This window comes from Dipodomys merriami, unplaced genomic scaffold (assembly GCF_024711535.1).
Source record: "Dipodomys merriami isolate MVZ:Mamm:240054 unplaced genomic scaffold, mDipMer1.0.p SCAF_4, whole genome shotgun sequence".
NCBI lineage: Eukaryota > Metazoa > Chordata > Mammalia > Rodentia > Heteromyidae > Dipodomys > Dipodomys merriami.
In genome coordinates this window covers 71277524-71300999 of record NW_027205603.1, presented here as the reverse complement: position 1 = coordinate 71300999, position 23476 = coordinate 71277524, and the positions used below count along the sequence as shown (strand labels likewise).

At 33.5% G+C, this 23476-nt stretch overlaps 1 protein-coding gene across 1 annotated transcript in view; it reads right to left on the bottom strand.

Moving 5' to 3' along the window:
* Positions 1 to 23476, bottom strand: part of Pkhd1l1 (PKHD1 like 1) — a 149432-nt gene that overhangs the window by 88303 nt on the left and 37653 nt on the right. Inside the window, exons 13-23 of the mRNA XM_069991271.1 lie at positions 21149 to 21417; positions 19821 to 19912; positions 15152 to 15311; positions 14628 to 14763; positions 13263 to 13406; positions 11662 to 11819; positions 10318 to 10431; positions 8524 to 8673; positions 7766 to 7890; positions 5330 to 5493; positions 4642 to 4814 (exon numbers count right to left, since the gene is read on the bottom strand). Of these exons, the coding sequence (XP_069847372.1) occupies positions 4642 to 4814; positions 5330 to 5493; positions 7766 to 7890; positions 8524 to 8673; positions 10318 to 10431; positions 11662 to 11819; positions 13263 to 13406; positions 14628 to 14763; positions 15152 to 15311; positions 19821 to 19912; positions 21149 to 21417 (1685 nt within the window). The remainder of the gene's footprint in view (positions 1 to 4641; positions 4815 to 5329; positions 5494 to 7765; positions 7891 to 8523; positions 8674 to 10317; positions 10432 to 11661; positions 11820 to 13262; positions 13407 to 14627; positions 14764 to 15151; positions 15312 to 19820; positions 19913 to 21148; positions 21418 to 23476) is intronic.

Below are 23476 nucleotides of genomic sequence, written 5' to 3'. Positions count from 1 at the left end.
ATTTCCCTTCCCTTTCCCAAATTAGAAAAATGTATATACAAGATTCAGGGCACAGGAATCAACTACAGTAAAAACAGGGGTTATACCATGGGGGAAGAACATACAAAAGAAACAAAAAAACTCACACTACAGTACATTATAAGTACATTAAAAACAACAACAACAAAAAGTCTCTTGTGTCCCTATCTTGGGGTTCATTCTTCCATCAGAAAGAATGACACTGCTTCATTTGTAAGGAAATGGAAAGACTTGGAAAAAATTATATTGAAGTAAGCCAGACCCAAAGAAACATAGGTCACATGGTTTCCCTTATTTGCAATAACTAAGTAGTTTGAAAAATAAAATTGAATGCCAATACTGAAGCAGTACCTGCAAGTGAAATCCATAGACTGTAACTCTAATGGTGAAAATGATATAATCCCATTTCTGTAAAACTTAAAGCAGTGCTAAAATAAGTGACAGTGCAAGCAGACATGCACAAGAATATATATGTCAACTTTAGTAATTGGAAAAAATGTACGGCAATGAAGATGAATAAATCCCAGCTATATATAACATAAATTTCTCAGTACTGAGAAAAAAGTGAATTCTGATTATTTCACAGGTATGCAGTTTAAAGCAGGCAAAACTTATTAAAGGCGGTAAAAGTTAAACTACTGGCCATCTACATGTGAGGAGTGAGTAGTCTAGTGAAATGAGGAGATAAAAGAAAATGCTCAAAGCATAGATGATTTTCTTTACCTTAATCGGGATGATGATTACTTAAGGGTATTCACTTTGCCTTTCTAAGGAATTAGAATGAAATCTCCCATGAATTTCTCATATTTCAGTTAATACATTTGCATATATTTGCAAACTATATTACATATTTACTTATATGTTTATAAGAGAATTCTAGCTTAAATAAGGGAAAACATGCATTCTTTGTCTCTCTCTGGGCCTATTTACTACTCATAATATATTTTCTCCAGGTCTTTCCATTTCTTTACAAATTATACAATATCATTCTTTCCCATGGATGAGTAAAAGTTCAACAAAATAAACATCAGGTAAGTGGTACTTGAAAAGGGTGGGGTGGGGTCAAAGGGAAAGGCATAGATGAATGAATACGAGGAGTCTCGAGTGAGAATGAAGTCAAGAATTCAATGTATAATATACAGATTTTTTTACAAAATAGACAGAGAAATGGGGAAAATGATGAAAAGCTGACATTGAATAAGATGCATTATATTCATAAATTGTTTTGTTAAATGGCAACTTCTTTGCACAACTTAAAGATAATAAAAAAGAAAATATAATGGAAAAGAATAATGAAGACTCCACATAGAGCTTCATTATGACCCAGGAATCCCACTTTTGGGCATTTACCCAAATGATCATAAACAAGACCACACTAAAGCTACCAGCACAACTATGTTTATTGCAGCATTATTTACTATAGCTAAGATATGGAACCAACCCAGATGCCCCTCAGTAGATGAATGGATCAAGAAAATGTGGTATATATACACAATGGAATTCTATGCCTCCATCAGAAAGAATGACATTGCCTCATTTGTTAGGAAATGGAAAGGCTTGGAAAAGATTATATTAAGTGAAGTAAGCCAGGCCCAAAGAAACATAGGTCCCATGGTTTCCCTTATTTGCAATAACTAGTATATATCTGAGTCAAGCATAAAAGGTCAGATAAGTTAGGGAAATGAACCCTAAGATATGTATTCAAATGGTTTTTTCTTTTATGTGATTGTTTCTAACACTATATTTGATGTCGGTATAATTTGTGGAGGGGAAGGGAAAAAACAAATCGTTTAAATAGGGATACAGGTGGACCCATTGCAACAATGAGATGTACAAGTCCTTATGTTGAAAATGAACTTTACAACTTTGGTGGGGGGGGGAGGATTGGATGGGGGTCGGGGGAGGATGGGAAGGGATGGGAAGGGGAAACAAAGGAGGAGGCTACAATGCTTGATAAGAAATGTACTCATTATCTTGCCCATCTAATTGTAACCCCTCTGTTCAGTATTTTCACAATAAAAATCAATAAATAAAAACTTAAAAAAGAAAATTAAATATCATTAAAAAGGAGTATTTACAATTAAGAGAAAATGAAGCACTTAACATATAAATTTAATAAGACATGTTCTAGTTCTGATCCATATATGGCTAAATTCTGATAACTGATATCAAAGAACTAAACATTTGATCACATAAAATCTAAATAAATGGAGGTGTATATCATGTCCACAAATGGGAAGATTCTTTAAAGTTTTTAGAGACTCTTTAAAATGCCAACAGGATATTCTGATAGATATATAAGCTTATTCTAAAATATTTATTAAAAGATACAACTAGAATAAAGTACTTTTGCAAAAAAAGAGTTGAGAGAATTCAACCTACTTAATGTTAACATTTACTGATTACAATATTTCAGGGAGGGAAAAAGTATAAAAAATACACTGGATTTCATCAAAACTAAAAACTTCTCTCTGAGAGCTACCTTACAAAGAAGAGAAAAATGTAAAATCCTATGTAGGAGAAAATATTTGTTAACCATGTATCTGAAGAAGAACATCTATCTAAAATAGATATAGTTCTATAAACTCAACAATAATAAGTGAATAATCCAATGAGAAGATTGGCAAAAGGCATTACCAGGCATTTCATAAAAGATACATGAATTGTAAATAATCCCATAAAAAGATGTTCAATACCATTAGCCATTATTGAGTATGATTAAAACCAGAATGAGAGGTCAATATATAATATAACTGAATGGTTAAAATGAAACCAAATACTGATAGAATAAAATAGCAGGGAATTTGTTCAGAAGCTGAGTTATTTATCTAAGGCTGGTAGGAATGTATGTTGGTAGAGTGATTTGGGAAAGAGCCCAGTAATTTCTCACAAAATGATACATATGCTTACTATATATGTATGGTTATATAGACATAGATACCCCCAATGAAAAACTACATCCCATGATATCTTACATACTAGTGTTTATATAAGTTTTATTCAAAATAGCTTAAAACTCCACTGCCTTTTAATGCATAGGTGCTTAATAGTAGGATATATACTCACTATTAAATACTACTCAGAAATCAAAACTGAGCACCGATGTGAATAACTTTTAAGGAAATTATGGTCAGAGGGAAAAACAGCAATCTCAAAGGAGTACATAGGCTGAGTATGTAAGGTTGATCTCACTCATATAACATCATTGAAATGACACAATTATAGAGCCAGAATTGATTAGGTATTTTCAGATAAACCAGTGTCCCAAGGAGTTAGTTAAGAGCTGCTGTAGCTATAAAAGAATAACATGAATGGTGCTTGTAATGAAACTCTTCCGGTGGTGGTCAGATAAATCTATAAATGTGATGAAATTGTACAGAAACATACACACATACACACAAATGAGTGCATGTAAAACAGATAGAAATCTGAACAAGGTCAGTTAGTGGAATATTTATATATAAAGTTTATACATATATCAACTTTAGTTGTCATATTATGCTATGTTGTAGAAGTGTTCTCATTGGGTTGAAAGATGGAAGAATATATGTTGTTTCTTACATAAACCTACAATTATCTCAGAGTTTTTAATAGGAAAAAGTTTTTTTTATTAATTCAGGACCTGCATTTCACACATGTGTGTGCTTTACTTCTTTTAAATTTTATTTGAACTTTTAACAAAGGACACAAAAATTAAGTCTCCAATTTAACTTTGAATAAATAACTGAAGCAAGAAGTTAAAATCACCAATCATTAGATTAATAAGGAATCTTGGAAAATGAAAGGCTTTGTATATCTCAAAACAAAGCCCAGAGTTAGCACCTTTTGAAGTAAAGCTAAAAGACTAGAATATATTGTAAGACGTTTATCTTACATTTATCTTCATTTTACATTTTTGCTTATTTTTACATTTATATTTATTGAAGATAAGACTCAGGTAAAGACAATTTTTAAGGGAATATTGATAAATTTTCATTTTCTTTATAAAGTTTTTTAGTTAGTAGAATATTCACTATAGATCTCTAAATACTAATTAATTATTTGAACTTATACTTGTTTTAAATCTATTGTGGAAAATGATTTTAAACAATTGAATATTTTCATTACAAATAAAATTTTAAAGAATGATTATGTTAGTGTATAATAATAACCTGGCAGTACAAAAATGATTATTTTGGAGTTATAGGAAACCACATTTATTCTTTGCGTAAATTTCAATAGAAGCAAATTAAATGTTATACATAACAGACACAATTTGAAATGATAATCCAGAGCATTAGCTCTTCTTTCTACAATTTCTGTTTAAGGATTATTGGAAATTTCAAACCTTGCCCTTTTAGGTCAATACGGAAAATTCTGCTTAAATCAAACTAACTTTATTGTTAAAGAACTTTTCCATTTGTTTATTCTCCATACATGATACTGTGTGAAAAGCTGAAAATCAGTTTTTTATGCTCAAGTTAAACAATGCTCTAAATTATGATTCATCATTAGAAGAACTATCTTATCCTATTAAACAATACCCATTCTGTATTTAGGTATTTCCAGTTTTTAAGAAAACTTGCTACATTAGACTAATACCCATGGAATTGAAAATAATAACTTACAAGTTTTTAAGCTTACCTGCCCAAAGTTCACTGCCATCATAGGTATATTATAACTGCAATTATATGAAGTCATGGTGACAAAATATTGAACTATCATAGTTGATCCATTTATTCTGGTCTGATTCACCTGAAAATGCTCTAAAAATATTCCTTTATTTGCTAACGCTGCAAGTCTTCTCTTTGGCATCTCTAAAAAATATGGTAGAAAAGTAAATAGCAGACAAATTTGTAGTGTAGCTTTTACTATTTTACTATCACATCTCAAGTAGTAATGTGAATGATTTTAAAGTAATATTTTCTTTATAACAGTAGTATCACATAAATCCAGGTTAATCATTCTAGAAACAGACCTCAATGTCAATACTTGCATTTTGGAATAGATCTCCCTCTCGATAACTGATTTCTCAAAAAAATAAAATGAAAATAAAAAAATGAAATAGTTCACCACAGTGCATTGATCAATAAGAAACTTAAGACTTTAAAGCTAATTCTTGCTCTGATAAAAGTGTTTAAATTAGGGACTCATTCATCCTTATAATAAACTTGAAATTACCAGTTAAATCATAATATTACTAAGAATGACTCATTAATATTTAGATATTAATATTTCTGTTTATGTCAAATAATATAGAAATTATTTCCACAATAAGCCTTCACTATATGATTACTACAGATTGCAATAAATATAAAATACCACAACACACCATTGAATGTTGAGAGTGTAGGTGTCTGTCCAATGTATACTACATCAACATAGAAGGACTGTGACTCAGAGGCTTTCTGTAAACTAATCCTTTGAAGAGAAAATCTTGTTCCAAAATGCTTGGCTTGTATGAGATCCAGAAGGTCTATACAAGTATAGGTCCAGCTGAAATAGGGTGATTAATTTGATGTATAGTTAGTAGGAAATAAGTACATTTCAAAAGACACCAATCAATTTTAAACATACTTTAAAAGACATCAGTAAGTTTTAAAGTGAAAGCTCTTATTTTTTCACACAAGAGGACCAATAACCACCGTTTATTAGTACAGAAAAAGAATGAGAACAAGTACATGAGCAGTAAAAAAAAACAAGTGTTGCACACAAGAACAGTTTATATTTATTTGTAGTCTTGGTATCAGTCATAGGTTTTCATACAATGACATTCTGTAACTTAAGGAAATTATGGAAGGCATTCATAAAAACAAGACAGAATAGAATGATGGAGGTAGAACAGTAAGTCCAGTCCAGTACTAAGAGCCGATTAATACTTCCTGAAGAGCTTACTGGTTTAGCACTACTCATTATGTGAAGTGACCAGAAAGTACCAAGTTATTTCATATTATTACATACAGTTGAAAATAACTTCTGCATAATTTCCTCTGTTTTGTTTGGGTAGTTTCTATTTTTATTTTATGGTTTGTAAACTCATAAGATCTGCACCACTGCTTTAAAGCTTAAATAACAAGTACTAGTTTTAGAAAATTACATTCAGAATCACATAAAGTTATAGTGCTTTGAAAAACAATACTTAATATCTCTAAATAGAATTCTACAACTAGCACTTACAATTCTGAAGTTCTAAAAATTACTACTTAAGAGTATCTTGTATCTAGGAAACCAGATATATCATTTATAAGAGGAAAGAAGAGTGAAAATGGTGTTAGAAAAAATTAATTATACACTGTGGATATGTAATTCTATTTGTTAAAAGTAATGTCTAGGTTTTTTAGATTTTTGAAACTCAGTTTACAACTGCAAACCTTACTGCTTTTGTAGTTACATAATGATGCTTAAGAGAAATGGCACTTTGAACACTAAGTATACTGAAAAAAAAATCTAAGATTAAAACATTACTTGATCTACCTGACCTACATACAATCTAAAGATACCTAGGAAAAGCAGGAGAGCTTTTGAATTAACTGGAAACAGTTTCATTGAAAGAATTTTATGCTTCTAAAAATATCATGATATTTTTGTTTAAAGATCTTGAAACATTTAGGGCAAAGAAAATTCATCCTTTCTGTCTTGTGCAGTATGTCTTCAAATGACTGCAGATTAGATAAAACTGTAGGCTAAAAGGAGAGATCGATTTGTTTGGTATGGAAACCATCATGGTGTAAAAACAAGATAGGAGGCCTGTAAAATGTTCCAAAATTCTGTTTCTGTGAACCTGAATGTGCTTGTGTTTTGAAATAATGTTGGAATCTTGTTGAAAACATATTGCTTAACATTGTAGAGATAGGCAGTAGATTCTATATTCAGAATCCTAACCCAGAAACAATTTTTTTAAATCAAGACTTAATTTTTTCCCATACAATTATTCTGTTCTTCCTTATCACTTTAACTTTGAAAATAATTCTTTCATTTATTTGTTTCCAGCTTTGGCTATTTTATGCCTCTGGGTGTCAAGAGGAGGTTTGATTCTGCTTTATGTTGGTTTCATAAAGATAATTCTGAATTATAAGGGACCCATCCTTATGATAGGAATCAATAAAAAGCAAGTATCAAAATAACTTTTCTCTTTTTATTCTGATAGTCATCAAACTGTTCTATATTATTTTTAATATTATAACAATATTATAATAAATGAATTGACTTCTACATTCTCTCACTAGCTAGATACATTACTTGATTCAATTATATACAATTTAAGTTCTATAGTTACTATTGTTTTGTCTTTCAAATAGTCATAAGTATTGATGATCTGAGACTCATTTTTATCTTCCAAAGGCACAGATTTCTTTCTGACACAATGTGTTAGTTCCATGTGCAGAGACTAAAATAATTGTAATTAAATAAATATGAACATGATTCTATCATTTCCCCAAACACAATACTACAAAACAAAAACTACAAGCACTAAGTTTCTTGGTAGTCTATATCCTACAGTATAAAAAAGTGTGAAATAATCCAGTCCCAGAAATACAAGTATCATGTTCTTTTAATCATATGTAGAATCTAGAGGAGTCAAAGCAAAATAAGGTCATGAAATAAAAGTACAATCACTAGGGAGATGGAAGGGGAAGGTAGAAGGGGGTAGGGTGGAACATACAGTAATGGATGAAATAAGTATAATCAACTGTATATATACACATATAGAAATATTACAAAACCTTATTCTGTAAAATTAAATATACATCAAAACAGTTTAACTTACTTGTTTCCATAGGCAAAATTATATGTAAATTGCATGTCAGTGCTTCTAGTAATTTTGCCATTGTCTTGGTAATGGAATTTTAGACCAATATAATTTGCCAGGAATCCTTTGTATGCTAAACATAACTACATTGAAAAAAATGAAAAAAAAATCACCAACAGTCTCTTAAATTGTTTTTGTAACAATTTAATTCAACCCAATAGGTGATTTTCCATTTATCAGAACACAGACAAAAGAATGAATAGCTTCATCCAGTTAACAGTAGAAAAAGGATTAGAAAAGATTTTATAAAAGATAAAATGAAACCAATGTAGCTTTACAATTAATGATTAAACCCTCTTGGAGGGAGTTGATGGGTATGGGCCATGAACCACGCCTGAATTAATTCTTTATTGTTTTCTTTATTGTATTTCCATAGTTAAAGTTCACTATAAAGTATGTGCAAACAATTTCTTCCAAAATTATGAGGTATAGCAGTATACTAAATAATACTTTTACTGTTTTTACTAAATAATACTTTTACTGCTTTTACTTTCAGTTTTTTTCTTCTATCTTTTTCTTTTCGTTATTATTGTTTGTCTGATTTGAGAATCACTAGAAAAGGAAATCACAAAAGCACTCAGAATGTGAGCCACTATGCCTTTTCTACATGACAGGATTTTACATGGCATACACTTATCCTTGTCTTAAAATTTCAGGATATTTTATTACCAAGGTATTTTCCAGATTCAATTAGCATATCATTTTCTTGAGCTTACCTGATTATAAGGAAATAATAAAATGTCTCCATATGGTAGCTTATTTGGCTTAGCATCTGCTGAGTCAAAAAGAACAGCTGGGTTTTTCAGGGAGTAACGACCACAATAAGCATCAGTTTCAGCTGTCTTTTGCCCTCTATTAATATATTCCTATAGAAACAATAATATTTCAAATTACATATGATGTACTGTCTTGCTTTGTTCCCAACATCCTCAACCAAGTCATTCAAAGTCTGACACATGGTTTCTCAAAACTACTTTAACTTGAAATGCCAGAGATCTCTCTGAAATTCTAAAGCTCTCCTTTAGACTCATCACCATACAATCTCTTGTATTGGTATTTGATTACTTCCTAAATTCTGATCTTTCTTCTTATATTATGAGTTTCTTATGGATATTAACTTATCCCTTCTAGGAATGTTTATCCAGTGTTTACTGTGTTTCAGTTTTTGTTTAATCTTAAAAACTGAAGTGATAAGGACCACCATACCCCCACTTTATACTACAGGGAGAGAGGGCACAAAGGAATTACAGATATTAGCATTAAGGCTGAAGCAAGCATGTAGTTAGCATAAAAGCACCAGGAAAAATGACTCAGAAGAAGTAACAAATGAGTTGTCTTTAAATATAAACATCAGTTGTTTAAATGGAGGGAAAAATAGTGTCAAGAGGCTTAATTAGCCAGTAAACTATGTGCAAAAGTATCCAGAATCTTTGGAATAAGAATTAGGAAGAATACTTTTAACATTTATTCCTTTCATTTTATATATCCAAAGTATTTATATTTCATCAGAAAGATATAAAAGATTAGGTGTAATACCAATTGAACAGAGGTGATCTTACAGAACAAAGAAAGCAATTTCCCATGCAATTTATATTTTCTGAAGCAAACGAGGAACCAATATGTAATCTTCATTACATCTTTATTACCACATGAAGACGCACACAAACAAAATGCTGTGTAGATCTTACATTTATGCATCTTGCCTACTTTCTACAGATCATGTAAATTCCTATGATGGAAGTACAGTTTTGGTTTCAAGCAATAGTTCTCACTGGACTCTGTTGAATATGAACTATACAATTTGTAGGTAGGATGGAAGGGAAAACCAGGGAGAGAGCAAGGGAAAGGGAAACATTGTCACAAAGGAAATACACTCTTTACCTGACTTATGTACCATAACCCCTCTGTACATCACCATTATAATAGCAATAAGATTAAAAAAGAAAGTATTGATTTCACAAACAGATCATTTTATTTTCACTTATTTTTTCCTAGATAGATAGATAGATAGATAGATAATAAATAGCTAGATAGATTTGTCAGTCATAAGGCCTAACTCTGGGCCTGAGAGTTATCCCTCAGATCTTCCGCTCAAGGCTAGTACTCTATCACTTGAGCCACATCTCCACTTCCAGCTTTATTCTGCTTATGTGGTGCTGAGGAATTGAACCTAGGGCCTCATGCTTGTAAGGCAAGCACTATACCACTGAGCTACCTTCCCAGTCCCATACTTTATAATCCTTAAGTAGTTGTACAAAGGAGTTTCAAGTCAACATGTCAGTTTATCAGTAAAATGCATCTTGATCTATGTTACCCCTTCCATCATAAATGAATTATTTAGTAGAATGAGCAGATTATACAACAGGCCTTTCTATATCTATAATATAGCTATATTTTTTGCAATTTGACTTAGAATAAACTAGTAATGCTAGCTCAAAAATGCAATTATAATGTTGCAAACATTTATATGACTTATTTGGTCCATTTCTAAGTTCATTAATGTTCCATACCAAATCAAAATCAGTTTCATAATCTCTGAAGTATTTTACAACAAATCCTTCTTCCAAATGTGCAATTTGTGGTGGACACTTAGTGCTGACCATTTCTTCCACTGCTACCTGAAACTACATAACAACATATAACTTAGAAACTCCTTTTTCATAAACACATTGAATATTAGTAATTCTATTACTTCTATTAATTAGTTCACAAGTAGAATATTTGATAGCACAATTCTAATGTTAGTCATAACATAATTTCCTTATAATTTTACATTATTATGTCATCATTGCAGAGTTCATTTATTTTTTTCAAGTGTTGCATTCAGAATGACAAGTTATATTTAATTGGCAATTATTAGCATAGTTACTATAGAAAGCAATTATTTTTAGTAATGTTTTAAAAATAGCAATGAATAAAGCCTAAATTAATGAGTACTAAATTAAACAGGTTCCAAGTAAATTATTTTTTCAATTTTTCAAAAATTAACTGGAACAAATGGACATGTTCCAAAGTATTTTACTTGTCCAAAGAAGAGATAAATATACTGTATGCCTCTATTTATGATTATCTAAAAGATAACCAGTAATTCTAGATTAAGCAGTAGACATTATTTCATAGTCATGGGTCTCCTACAACTTCCGGATACACTTGTCTGACAAAACAAAGACAGAATTGTATTTAGGACTAAGCTTGAAGCAATGTATAATCTCCAATCATCAAATAAATAAATAAATAATGTACAGGTAGTGATAAGGTTAAGATGAAATAACCCACGCACATTCTTTCTTCAAGAACAGCTGCCCCACAGGCAGACACATTATGTCCTTTTGACATCATTCCAAGAACGCCCTTTTCTTCTCCTCTGCCTTCAGAACATTTCCTCTTACTTTGTGGATGGGCCATGCCACAAAGAAGAATGTGTTCCTCCTCCTTGAAATACTCTTTAGAGAAGGTTGGCATTGAAAAAGTTTTTTTTTATTTAAAATAAAGGAATAAGACATTTAAACTTTACAATTAAGCTTTTACTGCCCGCTGTCTCAAGGATTTTATGACTGACATGATGACAATTTGTGGTTTGGATGAAGAACATTGCTGGTGTTGAGAAAGGGACACAGAGTCTCTAACAGCAAAGCAAATCTCTGATGACCTTAAAATGGTTTATTTTCAAAATGGATGGTTGTGTTAGAAAGTCTGTGTCCATTTTTAGACAAACGTTTATGATATACCAACTTTTATAAGTTGGCCAAAGGCTAAATAATTTTTAGTAAGTGTTGGAAATAAGGCCTCCTGCTTGTTTGCCTACTCATTGCCAGTGAATACAGTAGTGTGAGATGAACATTTGTGGAACATACTTCAACTTCGGATGATCTTGGGTTAAGGGGCATAGAAGCAACCCCATCCCAATTTAATGTGAATGTCTCCAAACTGGGTTTGCCTTTGGTTTGTTCTGTAATATCCAGAGTGACATTATTCCCAGCAAACAACTCATAACCAAGCAGATCAAAGTCTCCTGCAAAATATAGTAAATAGAATTTTAATTTCTTATCTATAATAGACATTAAAATATAAGCACATTGGCTTTATTTGGAGTACCAGTAACACAAAGTAAAAAATTGAGTAAGATTTGAAAGGATTTGATTATTCATTCATATAAGAAAGAGTAAAACAGCAAATATTATAAAACAAGCAAATATTATAAAAACAAGGCTGCACTAGGACCAAAAGTAAAGCTCAATGGACAGAAGGCCAGTCCAAAATGCATTTAATTCCATGTCAATATCAGTATTTTAGTGCAAAGCACTTGGATGGGATGTTGCTGCTTTACATTGGATACAAATAGGGCATAAGATTGACTTCCAGGAAGTGTCCTAAGCCTATGAAGCTTGCTTATACAATGTCACAGTGAGAGACATAAAACCTTGCCCCAAAGTATTTCTCCTCCTTGCAAGGATACTTTGCCAGTGGAAGCCCATTGTTCTTCTCTATTGAGCATAGACTTAGAATATACCCAGTTATGATTTTGGTACTTTATTTCTTAAGGTCATTTTTGAAGCCTCAAAGTTTCTATCTGATCTACTAGTAGCTCAACAAGGATAACCACATATTCAATTACATAGTACATTGATAAACTAACCTCAGTAACAATGTTAGAACTTCAATTCATGTTAAGCAAAATTCTTCATCTCACTCAACAATCAAGTTAACAGTCCCATACAATAAGACATAAACATTGAAATAATATTTTACTTACACAAATGGAAGAATAATAGTTGAGTAAAGACAAGACATGTGTGTTTGTGTTTAGTGACCTGCTTCATGGTATTCAATGTACTGAACACATACTTTGATTCCTAAATTTGACTTAATGTTTACCTACCTTAATATTTCTAAAAAATGTTTTGCATCAAATAATAATTTGAAGTTCAATGGCATTACTTATAATATTATTTTTAAAAAAGGTGAAGATATCAAATAAATTGCATTAATCTGAGGTCAACTTTTGTTTTCCCTGCAGAATTTATTGCTAATTTTACTATTCTAATGATTTCAGTCAGTTTTCAAGCCATGATATGAAATACTTTCCTTGTAAAATAAACTGTGGAATTCTTTCTTTTGGTAAGATTTGGTCAGACTATTTTGTCTAACAACATTGATTTACTAAAGTTTTATTTTTAGAATTATATTCCAACAATTCATAAAATATTGTTTTTACTAAGACTGCATTTATGTGAATGTGGTATCCTTTATGCATTGTAATTGCACCTTCCTGTTATATCCCTAAAATTTGAATTATCATTGGAAATAATTCACCATTTCCTATTTCTCCTGACACTGATCAAGGACATGAATCTAATTTCTTCCCTCTGTAATTTTATGAACTTCTACTTTTTATAGTGGAGTTGCACTGGGTATAAATTAGTTTTCTGAAATGAAAAATAAAATATTAGCTTACCTCTAGTTGATAGGAAGGTTATTATGTAGCTGTAACTCTGGAGATTCTGTGTTCTTTTTACTTGAACTGTATCTGGTTTTATAGACCAAAGGTCATTTAAAGCTGATTGCAATATAAAGTCAGAAGCATCAGCAGCTAGCAAGACTTTTGAATAAATTTAAAAAAGAAAGGAAGATGAGTTAAAATCATTCAAAAATTAAAAATTAAAAAGAAAAAGAATGTTTGGTGCTGGTGGCTGAAATCCTAGCTACTCAGGAGGCTGAGATCTGAGGATAGTGGTTTGAAGCCAGCCTGGGATGAAAAGTCTTCATGAGACTCTTATCTTCAATAAACCACTCAACAACCAGAAGTAGAGCTGTGGTTCAAAGAGGTAGAGCACTATCTTTGAGCCAAACAGCTCAACAACAGTACTCAGGCCCTGAGTTCAAATCTTACAACCAACAAAAAAGTAAAAAAGAAAAAGAAAGAAAGAAAAATCATTCTAGACCACTGCAATCAAAGCTAATGTCTTATACTTAATTTTATAAAGCATTCATATTCAATATCAGTTAAGTTACCATGTAGAAAAATTATGTTGTGAAATTGATTCAAGTTTGGTTGACTAATTGGTTTGTGACTTTTGTTGGTGGTGGAATTAGTCATGGGGCTTCGAGTCAGGGACTGGGTACTCTCTGAGCTATTTTGCTCACTCTAACACTGTAAAACACAGCTCCACTTTCAATTTTCCAGTGGTTAATTGGAGATAAGAGTCACAGGCTTTCCTGGGCTGGTTTCAAACCAGGATCCTTGGATCTCAGCTTCCTGAGTAGTTAGGATTAGAGGCATGAACCACTGGCGCCCAACAGTTTGTGATATTTTTTGTGATAAAGACCATATTTTATTATTTTAGTATTAGCATGGTTACAAGTGTTTTATTTTGCACTCAATAAGCACTCATCAATATTTACATCTTGAAACAATGGAAATAGCAAAAAGCAGTTGTTTATGATTTATTAGCAAGTGCAGAAATATGCTGTCATTAGCTGATAAATCAGTATTTCATGTCTATCATTTAGTTTGAGAAATTGATAGACATGTTTATTTCTCTTTAATGATGAATCTGATTTCGATGTCTGAAATTAATATCTATGAGTTATAGATATAATAAATCTTTATGTGCTTTCAGATATAAATTCATCTCTATTCTTATAAAAGAAAATATGGCATAGGCCAGAAAATTGTATGCAATGATACAATCCTAGCCTGAAGGCTTCTCTTTGCTTAAAACTATATTTTCCAATCCATTACACTGGACTAGAGCAGACACTTTAGAGAAATATGTAGACATACATAGAAATGTCATCTCTCTCATTATTTATAACTTACCAGTTTTTTCATTGCCATAGATTAGTCTGTATTGGTAAAGTGAACATGAGCTAGCTTCCACACAAGGGCTGGTTACTGTGATCTTCTGAACTTCATGAGTGGCATTAGTTGTTTCCCAGTTTTCCAATGTTATGACCTATGTTTCAATTTAAGGAAAAAATAAATATAAGACACATTTTTGAAACATCATTATTAAGCTATTCAATGCCTCTTTATTTTTGCTATGTTTTACTACAGATGAAAAAAGTATATATTCTAAACTGTTTAAAATTTGTCTTATTAAGGAATAACTTGTTTACTTTATAATACTGATTTGCCAAGCTACAACTCAATAATGTCTATGCATGTGTACCTCTAAACATTCTTGCCTGGTGAAATTAATAATCCAAGAAATCTCTGTCACAGAATATTTCATTCAAAAAATATTTCAGTGCTGGAGATCAAACCTAGGGTCTCCGAAATGCCAGGCACGCATTCTACCATGGACTGTACCTCCAGCTCTTGTATCTAGCAGCACAGCATACCTGTACTTCTTGGATAATTGTTGATTGGGATTTGATAACTTGTTCTTCGTTTACTGCATCTCCTGTTTGCTGTTCAGAATAGACAGTTTTATACTGGTATAGTCCAACATCAACAAAAGCACTCAATCTATGTTCTTGAAGCAAGATTTCAATGTAATACCTGCAAAACAGAATAATTAATATAATGTTTTCCCCAAGAATACTCATCGTGAAACACTTAAATAATATTACATCATAATATAGACATCATTTTCAAAATTTATTAAGTGATTTATATTATAGACATGTAAAATCTATACAATATATTTAAACTTCTTAATATTAAAAAGCTCATAGCAGCCAGGTGCCAGTGCACAAGCCTATAAACCTAGCTACTCAGGAGGCTGAGATCTGAAGATCACAGTTCAAAGCCAGCCTGAGCAGGAAAGTCCATAAGATTCTAATCTCCAGTGAACCACCAAAAACCCAGAAGTGCTGCTGCAGCTCAAGTGGTAGAGCCCTAGCCTTGAGCTGAAGAGCTCAGAGACAGCTTCCAGTCCCAGAGTTCAAGCCCCACGACCTACTAAATAAAAAAAGTGCACAGCAGTTTGCTAACATAAAATGAATTACTTAAGATATCTACATCAGTAGAGAATTGTCCCGATCATTTAGCTTAGTCACTAGGTTTTTTTTTGTTTGTTTGTTTTTTGTTTTTGTCAGTTGTGGGGCTTGAACTCTGGGCCTGGGCGCTCTCTCTCAGCTCCTCAGCTTGAGGCTAGTGCTCTACCACTGGAGCCACAGCACCACTTCTGGTTTTCTGGTGGTTTATTGGAGATAAGGGTCTCATGGACTTTCCTGTCTGGACTGGCTTTGAAGCGGGATCCTCAGATCTCAGCCTCCTGAGTAGCTAGTAATTCAGGCTTGAAACACCAGTGGCCTTGTAGACACTAGTTTATGAAGAAGATACTATCCTCTGTCTTCAAGAAAGTTAATCAAAATGTCATTGTATATTATTATAATCATTCCCAGAAATATGATACTGAAGAAACAAAGACATTAAATGCTTTATTATGTTCAAAAACTGACAGACAAGCTTACATATGTCATGTATTTTGTAACTGAATAGTTGTACATGTTAAGAAGAAAAGTCCTAGCCAGGCACCAGAGGCTCCTGCCTGTAATCTTAGATACTCATAAGATCAAAATTTGAGGATCATGGTTCAAAGCCTGCCCCAGAAGGGAAAAACTGTGAGACTCATATCTCCAATTAACAGGTGAGTGCAAAATTACTTCTTCCCCATATAAAATCTAGTCATGTTAACATTGTTTCCATCTTTAAAATGTCCACATATGAAGCCTGGCGTCTGTGGCTCAAACTTGGAATCCTAGCTACTCTTGCGTCTGAGATCTGAGGATCTTGATTTGAAGCTGGCTGGGTCAGAAGAATCCCCATGAGACTCTTCTCTCCAACAAACCACTCAAAAACTGGAAGTGGTAATGTTGCTCAAGTGGTCAAGCTTAGCCTTGAGCACAAAGAGGCCCAGACCCTGAGTAAGTTCAAGCCCCACAACCGACTAATAAGTAAATCCACATGTGAATTCCTCTGAATTGTCTGTTATATAAGAATAAATTCATAGAATACTCCAAATGAGCAACATTTCTTATTCGTTTGTGATAAGGAGACTCTGGATAGTCTCCTTGATAAAAGTGAGCCTGGAGGTTACAGTAGGGCTCTAAGCTGCCACAACAACCTGTTGGCTACTTATCCTGAATGGAGGTAGCCAAGACTAAATAAGGATATGGAGGCAAAGAAAAAACCATGAGATTTTGCTTCCCTATTTGAAGTTTAAAATATTAGACACTTTATATTTACTAGACACCAAACTAGTATATCGTTCTTTGAAAGAATAACAGAGACTAATCGAATTTTTTAAATTTAAGATTTTGTGTGTGTATGTGTGAGTAATGGGGCTTAAACTCAAGGCTTGAACACTGTCCCTTTTACTCAAGGCTAGCACTCTGCCACTTTGAGCCACAGCACCAATTCCAATTTTCTGGTGGTTCATTGGAGATAAGAGTCTCACAGACTTTGCTGCCTGGGCTGTCTTTGAACCATGAGCCTCGAATCTCAGCCTTCTGAGTAGCTAGGATTACAGGCATGAGTCACTAGTGCCCAGCTAAAATTTAATGATTTTTTTAAAATTAGAAACAGATGTAAAATTCAAAGCAGAACAAAGTGATCAAAACAAATATGCAGTGGAACATGAGTCATACTATTTGAGAAAAATGAACCAGCAATGGGAAGTACTTTCATAAGGCTTTTAAAACCATTGTAAAATAATGTAGCTAGGAATCTTACTTACAGAATTCATAGTTGTTATTACCAAGTGCAGAATACATAGTTATCATTGTCAAGTACAGTTGTTTTTACAAGAACACAGACACCAGGCAACAGATGTATTGGAAATGGCTTTGATTCAAGGTCTGTGCTCCTGCCAAGCAAATAAGCTGAACACATTTTCTAAGACCAACTCAATGTCTGAAGATGTATGGACACTTATTTTCAGTAGATATTAATCAGATACTTCATTAATTGGTCCATTAATGTTTTTTTGTTAAAAATAATAGTGTTTATGTTCATAAAGAAGAAAAAGCAGAAAAACATGGTGGCCAATATTTTTTTCCCATGTTACTAAAATCTCAGTAAAGCATTAAGTGTGATTGTTCCTCGGTTCCATTGATTGAAAACCACTTTCTAATTCTCTCAGATTTTCACTGTGCTAACTTTGAACATAATCATGATAATACCTGGGTGGATGATATGGGAAAATGAATGACAAGATATTCCTCCTATCAAAAACTGAAGTCTGTAGCTATAATCCAAGGAACTTGGGAGGCAGAGATTGGAAAGACTGAAGTTCAAAACTATTCCAGGTAGAAAGTTTGAGAAAACTGAAATTCAAGTTTATTCCCCACCAAAAATATTGTGAGGTCATAGCTATCAAAAAATACTGAGCATGGCGGTGCATTCCTGCCATCCCACTATGCAGAAAATGTTATTAGGAGGACTGAAGTCCAAGCCAGCCAGGGAATAAACATGTTATTCTATTTGAAAAAAAAAACTAAACTAAAAAGGGTTAAGGGAAGGGGCTCAAGTGACCAGTTCCTGCCTAGCAATCACAGGTCCTGAGTCCAAAACCCCATTATTATCTGCCCCCAAAAGTGAAATTTATCTCTGTCCCCTGAGTCTAGGTTTCACCATTTGCATTGGCCAACAGGAAGAGAATACTACAATTCGCTGTCTTTACTGCTACAAATACATCCATTAACCTGACCAGCTCAGTCTAGCTCCTGGAAGATAAGAAAGCATGTCTAAATTCCAACCAGGCCAGCTGATTCTCTTATCTTCTTGAGCCCAGGCTTTGCCTTCCCTGAGATTTCACCCTTTAGTTTCTGTCAAAAACCAGCAAGAAAAAGTAGTTTAAAAAGAGAGAGAGAGACTTTGGCCTGAAGGCACCAAGCACAGAGGCTGAATCTCCTCCTCCTCCATCGGCTGTCCAAGCCACTGAGGAGGAGTCATTGACTCAGACGCCTTCCTCGCGTCCAAAGCAGAAACCCAGGAGCACGCGCCTGAACCGTCCGTGCATTTCCTCCAGGAGGGATCAGAATCGGTGCATGCAAATTCCATGCAATGTAAAAAGAAGAGTAGTTCATTCACGGCTCGATCCGGATCGATCTGGTTCAATCCGGCTCAACCAGTTCCATCAGGATCAATCAGGCTCACACCGGTTCAAATCGGTTCAATCTGGCTCAATCCGGTTCAATCCAGTTCAATCTGGCTTTATCTCGTTCAATATGGATCGATCCGGTTCAAACCTGCTCAATCCAGCTGAATCCAGCTCAACCTGGTTCACACCCGTTCAGCCCGACTCAATCCGGTTCACACTGGTTCAATCGGGCTCAATCCTGCTCTATCCAGTTCAATCCAGCATGATCTGTTTCAAATCGGTTCAATCCAGCTCAATCTGGCTCGATCCAGCTTGATCCAGTTCAAACCTGGTCGATCTGGTTCAAACCTGCTCAATCCGGCTCAATCCCGTTCAAAACAGTTCAATCTGGCTCAGATTGAAGCCGGCTCAGATGGAGCCGGATAGAGAGTGCTCCATCTGGTTCAATCCCGCTCCATCTGGCTCATTCTGCCTTGATCCAGTTCACATTGAGCCTGTTCACACTGGCTGAATCCAGCTCGATCCTGGTCAATCCCATTCAATCCCGCTCAGTGGGCTCCTTGAATAGTATTTTCATATAATTTGTATTAAATTTCCAAAGTTAGGAATAGGTCATTGAATTACAAATACTAATTGACACTGGCTCCAACCCATGTAGTTTTATACAAACAATCAGCTGATGAAACAAAGAAATTAATAAAGTATTGATGGAAAAAATCTTAGAATGAGAATCAGAATTAAGTAAATTTCATAAAATTATAATTCTGAAACAAGGTTAACTTGGATTTCAAATTTTCCTGATTAGCTGAATGTCAGTGATCTTGAAAATAGAGACTCTTACTAACAGAATTGAGTCAACTGATATATTAAGCCAACAAACGGTCATAATCCTAATAAAAATTTAAAACATCAGCTTGTATTTAAAAGATATTCAGTAACTTAAAGACAAGAAAAATTCTTACTCTTTTCCTTTGTGAAGATGAATATCATCTGATCTTTGGGATGGACTCGAAAAATAACTGTTGGAATTGGCAGAATGATAGGCAATCCTTACCTTTTCCAGAAAGACAGAAAGATCATTTTAAGGTCTTTTCAATATTTAATCATCATTTAGCATTATTATCATAGTTAGTGCTTTTATGAACAAAAATTATGAAAGTCCTTCATCTATTTCTTCTAAAGTTTGTTATCTGTGGTAACATGGAATTTTTTAAATGATCAGGCTGTCTTCATTCATTTCACCCTTCGTTAACACCATCTTCACCACCAAGTGCACTATGTAGATCAGTGTTTCCTTAACTAGAACTCTAGTGGAAAATAAAAAGGTGTGCACTGCAAAAACATTTATTTTGCTCAGCAGAGAACTTTTAGAGACCTGATCTAAAGTATATCATTAGATTTAGCTCTGAGAGATGCTAAAGGTTGCTAAATAGTTTAGCACACTAGAGTGAGAGACTATGGATTTTCCTACTAAGAATCTTTAGAGTAGGTGTGCTGACAACTATTATAAATCAGAATTCATAAATTAGAAGTAGCAATTTAAATTTACAGCCAGTTTAGGAAGCAATCTTGCCATATAAATTGAGTCATAAAACTGATACTTTATAGTTGATCTAATAGCTTCAAGTTTGTGTAACGACACTGAGGAAATATTAACACACACACACACACACACACACACACACATTATAAAACTAAAAAACATAGATGTCCAATATAGTATTATTAGTGGCATAAAAAAATCTGAAGCCAAAAAGTTACTAGTAAGAAGATAGTTAGCTTAGTAAATATGTGTTGCAGCATTGCAGTCATTAATTTAAAATTCTGCTTATACCTGATATTCAATACTAATATATGACAAAAGATGAGTGTGAATTTGAATGCATGACCTTAATTATACAAAAACTTAGAGATTAAAAGGAAAAGACAGATTTTCATATCCTAACAGTAAATATACAAGAGTGAAATACATCATTCTTTTCCAAATTTCAGGTTATGTTAGAATTCATTCATTTAAAAAAATAGAACTTCAATTTAAAAATAAAGATATGTGACATTTACCTTGGCAGAGAAAATTTAGATCAGGGAAATAATTTTCTTTTAGTCTATGGGTTTTCTATAATAATTGTATTGCTCATTTCACATGAGGTAAGATAGCAAAAAATCCTGTCACGTGGAATTTCTTCTCAGAAATTCATGTTCACTGAGTTTGATTTATAAGAATTTAGATAAATATAAATATCACCACACTTCTTTTATAGTATCAAATAGTGTTCTTTGGCTTCCTTACCTTATCTTCTGGAAGTCCAGTCTGGCTGAAATAAATAGCATAACGGTCATCACCTTTGATGTAGAATCTATAAACATCAGAATCTGGGGGCACCAAAAATCCACTGAAACGTGCAACAAATGTGTCTTGCTCCAGAGGCCAAACATAGGAAGCAGAGTCTACCCAAGTGGCCCCCATGTATCCCGAAGTGCCTTCATTGTATTCAAATATTTCTTCAAGATGCACTGGCCGACTGTTATTCCACACCTCAAGCTTTAGACCTCTCCCTCCTAAATAAAATAAAGAAAGCCATACATGTGAATGATGACCCAATATCTCAATAGCCTTCTTCTTGGTGGTACCTATAGGGGTCTATATCAATTCAGGTATTTAGGGCATGCATGTTAATAAAACAATTCCCTACACCTTTTTAGTGTTATTTTTAAGGAGTTACATTCTCATAAGAAAGGTAATGAGTACAATGCTTCTTGGGCCATGTCACTTCTTCCTTCACTTTCCCCCATTTTCCCCTTCCTATCCACATCCACAAGTTACATGGTTTGGTTTTTACATAGTGTATATTGAATACCATACCTGCATTTGCTTCCCCTTCCTCCCTCCATTCCTGTAGCTCTCCTTTGCCTATACATACTTGTAAATGTATCCGTTCTGAGAGGACATAAGGCAATACGGCCATCTGCAATGTATTTATTCTTACTTTATTTCTCTGAGCCTCAGTTTCTACACATGTTAAAGGAGGTAATAATGCTATCTGATGGTTTCTATGTGGATTAAGTATACTATATATAACATATATGGTATATATATATACATGTATTCTATGCATACACAGACATATATGTATATATGTATGCATATCACAATATGTATGTATATATGCTAAATTTGAAGTATATATACATATATAGTATACCTGTAGAACATATATGGTATGATTTATATTTTATGTAAGAATAGCAATACAAAAATTACTCTATTACCTGTGACTGATTTTGTTTTATATACTAAAGTAAAAAATTCACAATTCAATCTTATTATAAACTTTTTGTCTTAATGGTTTACTCTCACAAGTTACTCACTTAGGGGCTTGGAAGGTAGCTCAGTGGTAGAGTGTTTGCCTTGCAAGCCAGAGGCCCTGGGTTTGATTGCTCAGCACCACATAAGCAAAAAGAAAAAAGCCGGAAGTGGCACTGTGGCTCAAGTGGTAGAGTGCTAGCCTTGAGCTAAAGAGCTGAGGGACAGCGCCCAGGCCCAGAGTTCAGGCCCCACGACCGGACCCAAAAAAAAACCAAAAAAACCCGAAAACAAGTTACTCACTTAATGGCTTTACAGAGCCATTGATCAAAGAACAAACTGCTGGCTTTAAGATTTCTCCCAGTATTTTTTCTCTATTTTTAATTTTATTTTTCTTTATTTTTTGTTCTTTTCAAGCATCATTCCTGTGTTAAGATTCCACCTCCTTCTGGGATGGAATAAGAGGGAAAGCATTCTCAATAAAATGTTCCTTGACTTGCCAGTGTAAATTCTAGTATTAAGTGTTTCCTGAACAGAACTGTCAACTCCTTTTCTATTTTTCTCAAAATACAGCATCCATAAAGGCTTCCTTCAGTGCCTCAATCTTGTTTGCATCAGGAAAATCATGGCTGTTTCGCTTCACCCAAATTTGGTTGGAGAAAAGACAAATTACCTTGACCGAGCCAGTATTTCACAGCAGAAGTAGCCAGTCATAAATGCACCTTTCTTTAGAATCATCAATTATAAACATGAAAATGATTTTCTAAAACTGGTAACTTTTTTCTAATATTTAGACAAGGAAATTTAAGAGATGGGTGAAGAGTTTTATTGCACTTTTAATTATAAACAGATTTCACTATGTGTACAAGATACAAGATCCTTACCCTGCCCAAACATACGTACAACATTTCAAAAGGAATTAGTAATGTGCATATAAAGGTTACCTACCTGCAAGTTCACTGGGCTACAGAGGGAAAAATCTAGAAAGCATTTTGAGTCATATATACATCCTTCATCTGTTTTCACACCCAAGTCATTCTAGACAAGAAAGTAACCTCTCCATTTATAATTTTCCCCAAGAAAAAAATAATTTAAAAGGTTTTATAAGGAGTCTGACACCAGTGGCTCAAGACTGTAATCCTAGCTACTCAGGAGGCTGAGATCTGAAGATCACAGTTTGAAGCCAGCCGGCACAGAAAAGTTCCTGTGAGACTCTTACCTCCAATTAACCACTCAAAATACAAAAAACCAAAAACCAAAAGTGGAGCTGTGGTTCAATAGGTAGAGCACTAGAGGAGTTCCGGGAAGATGGCG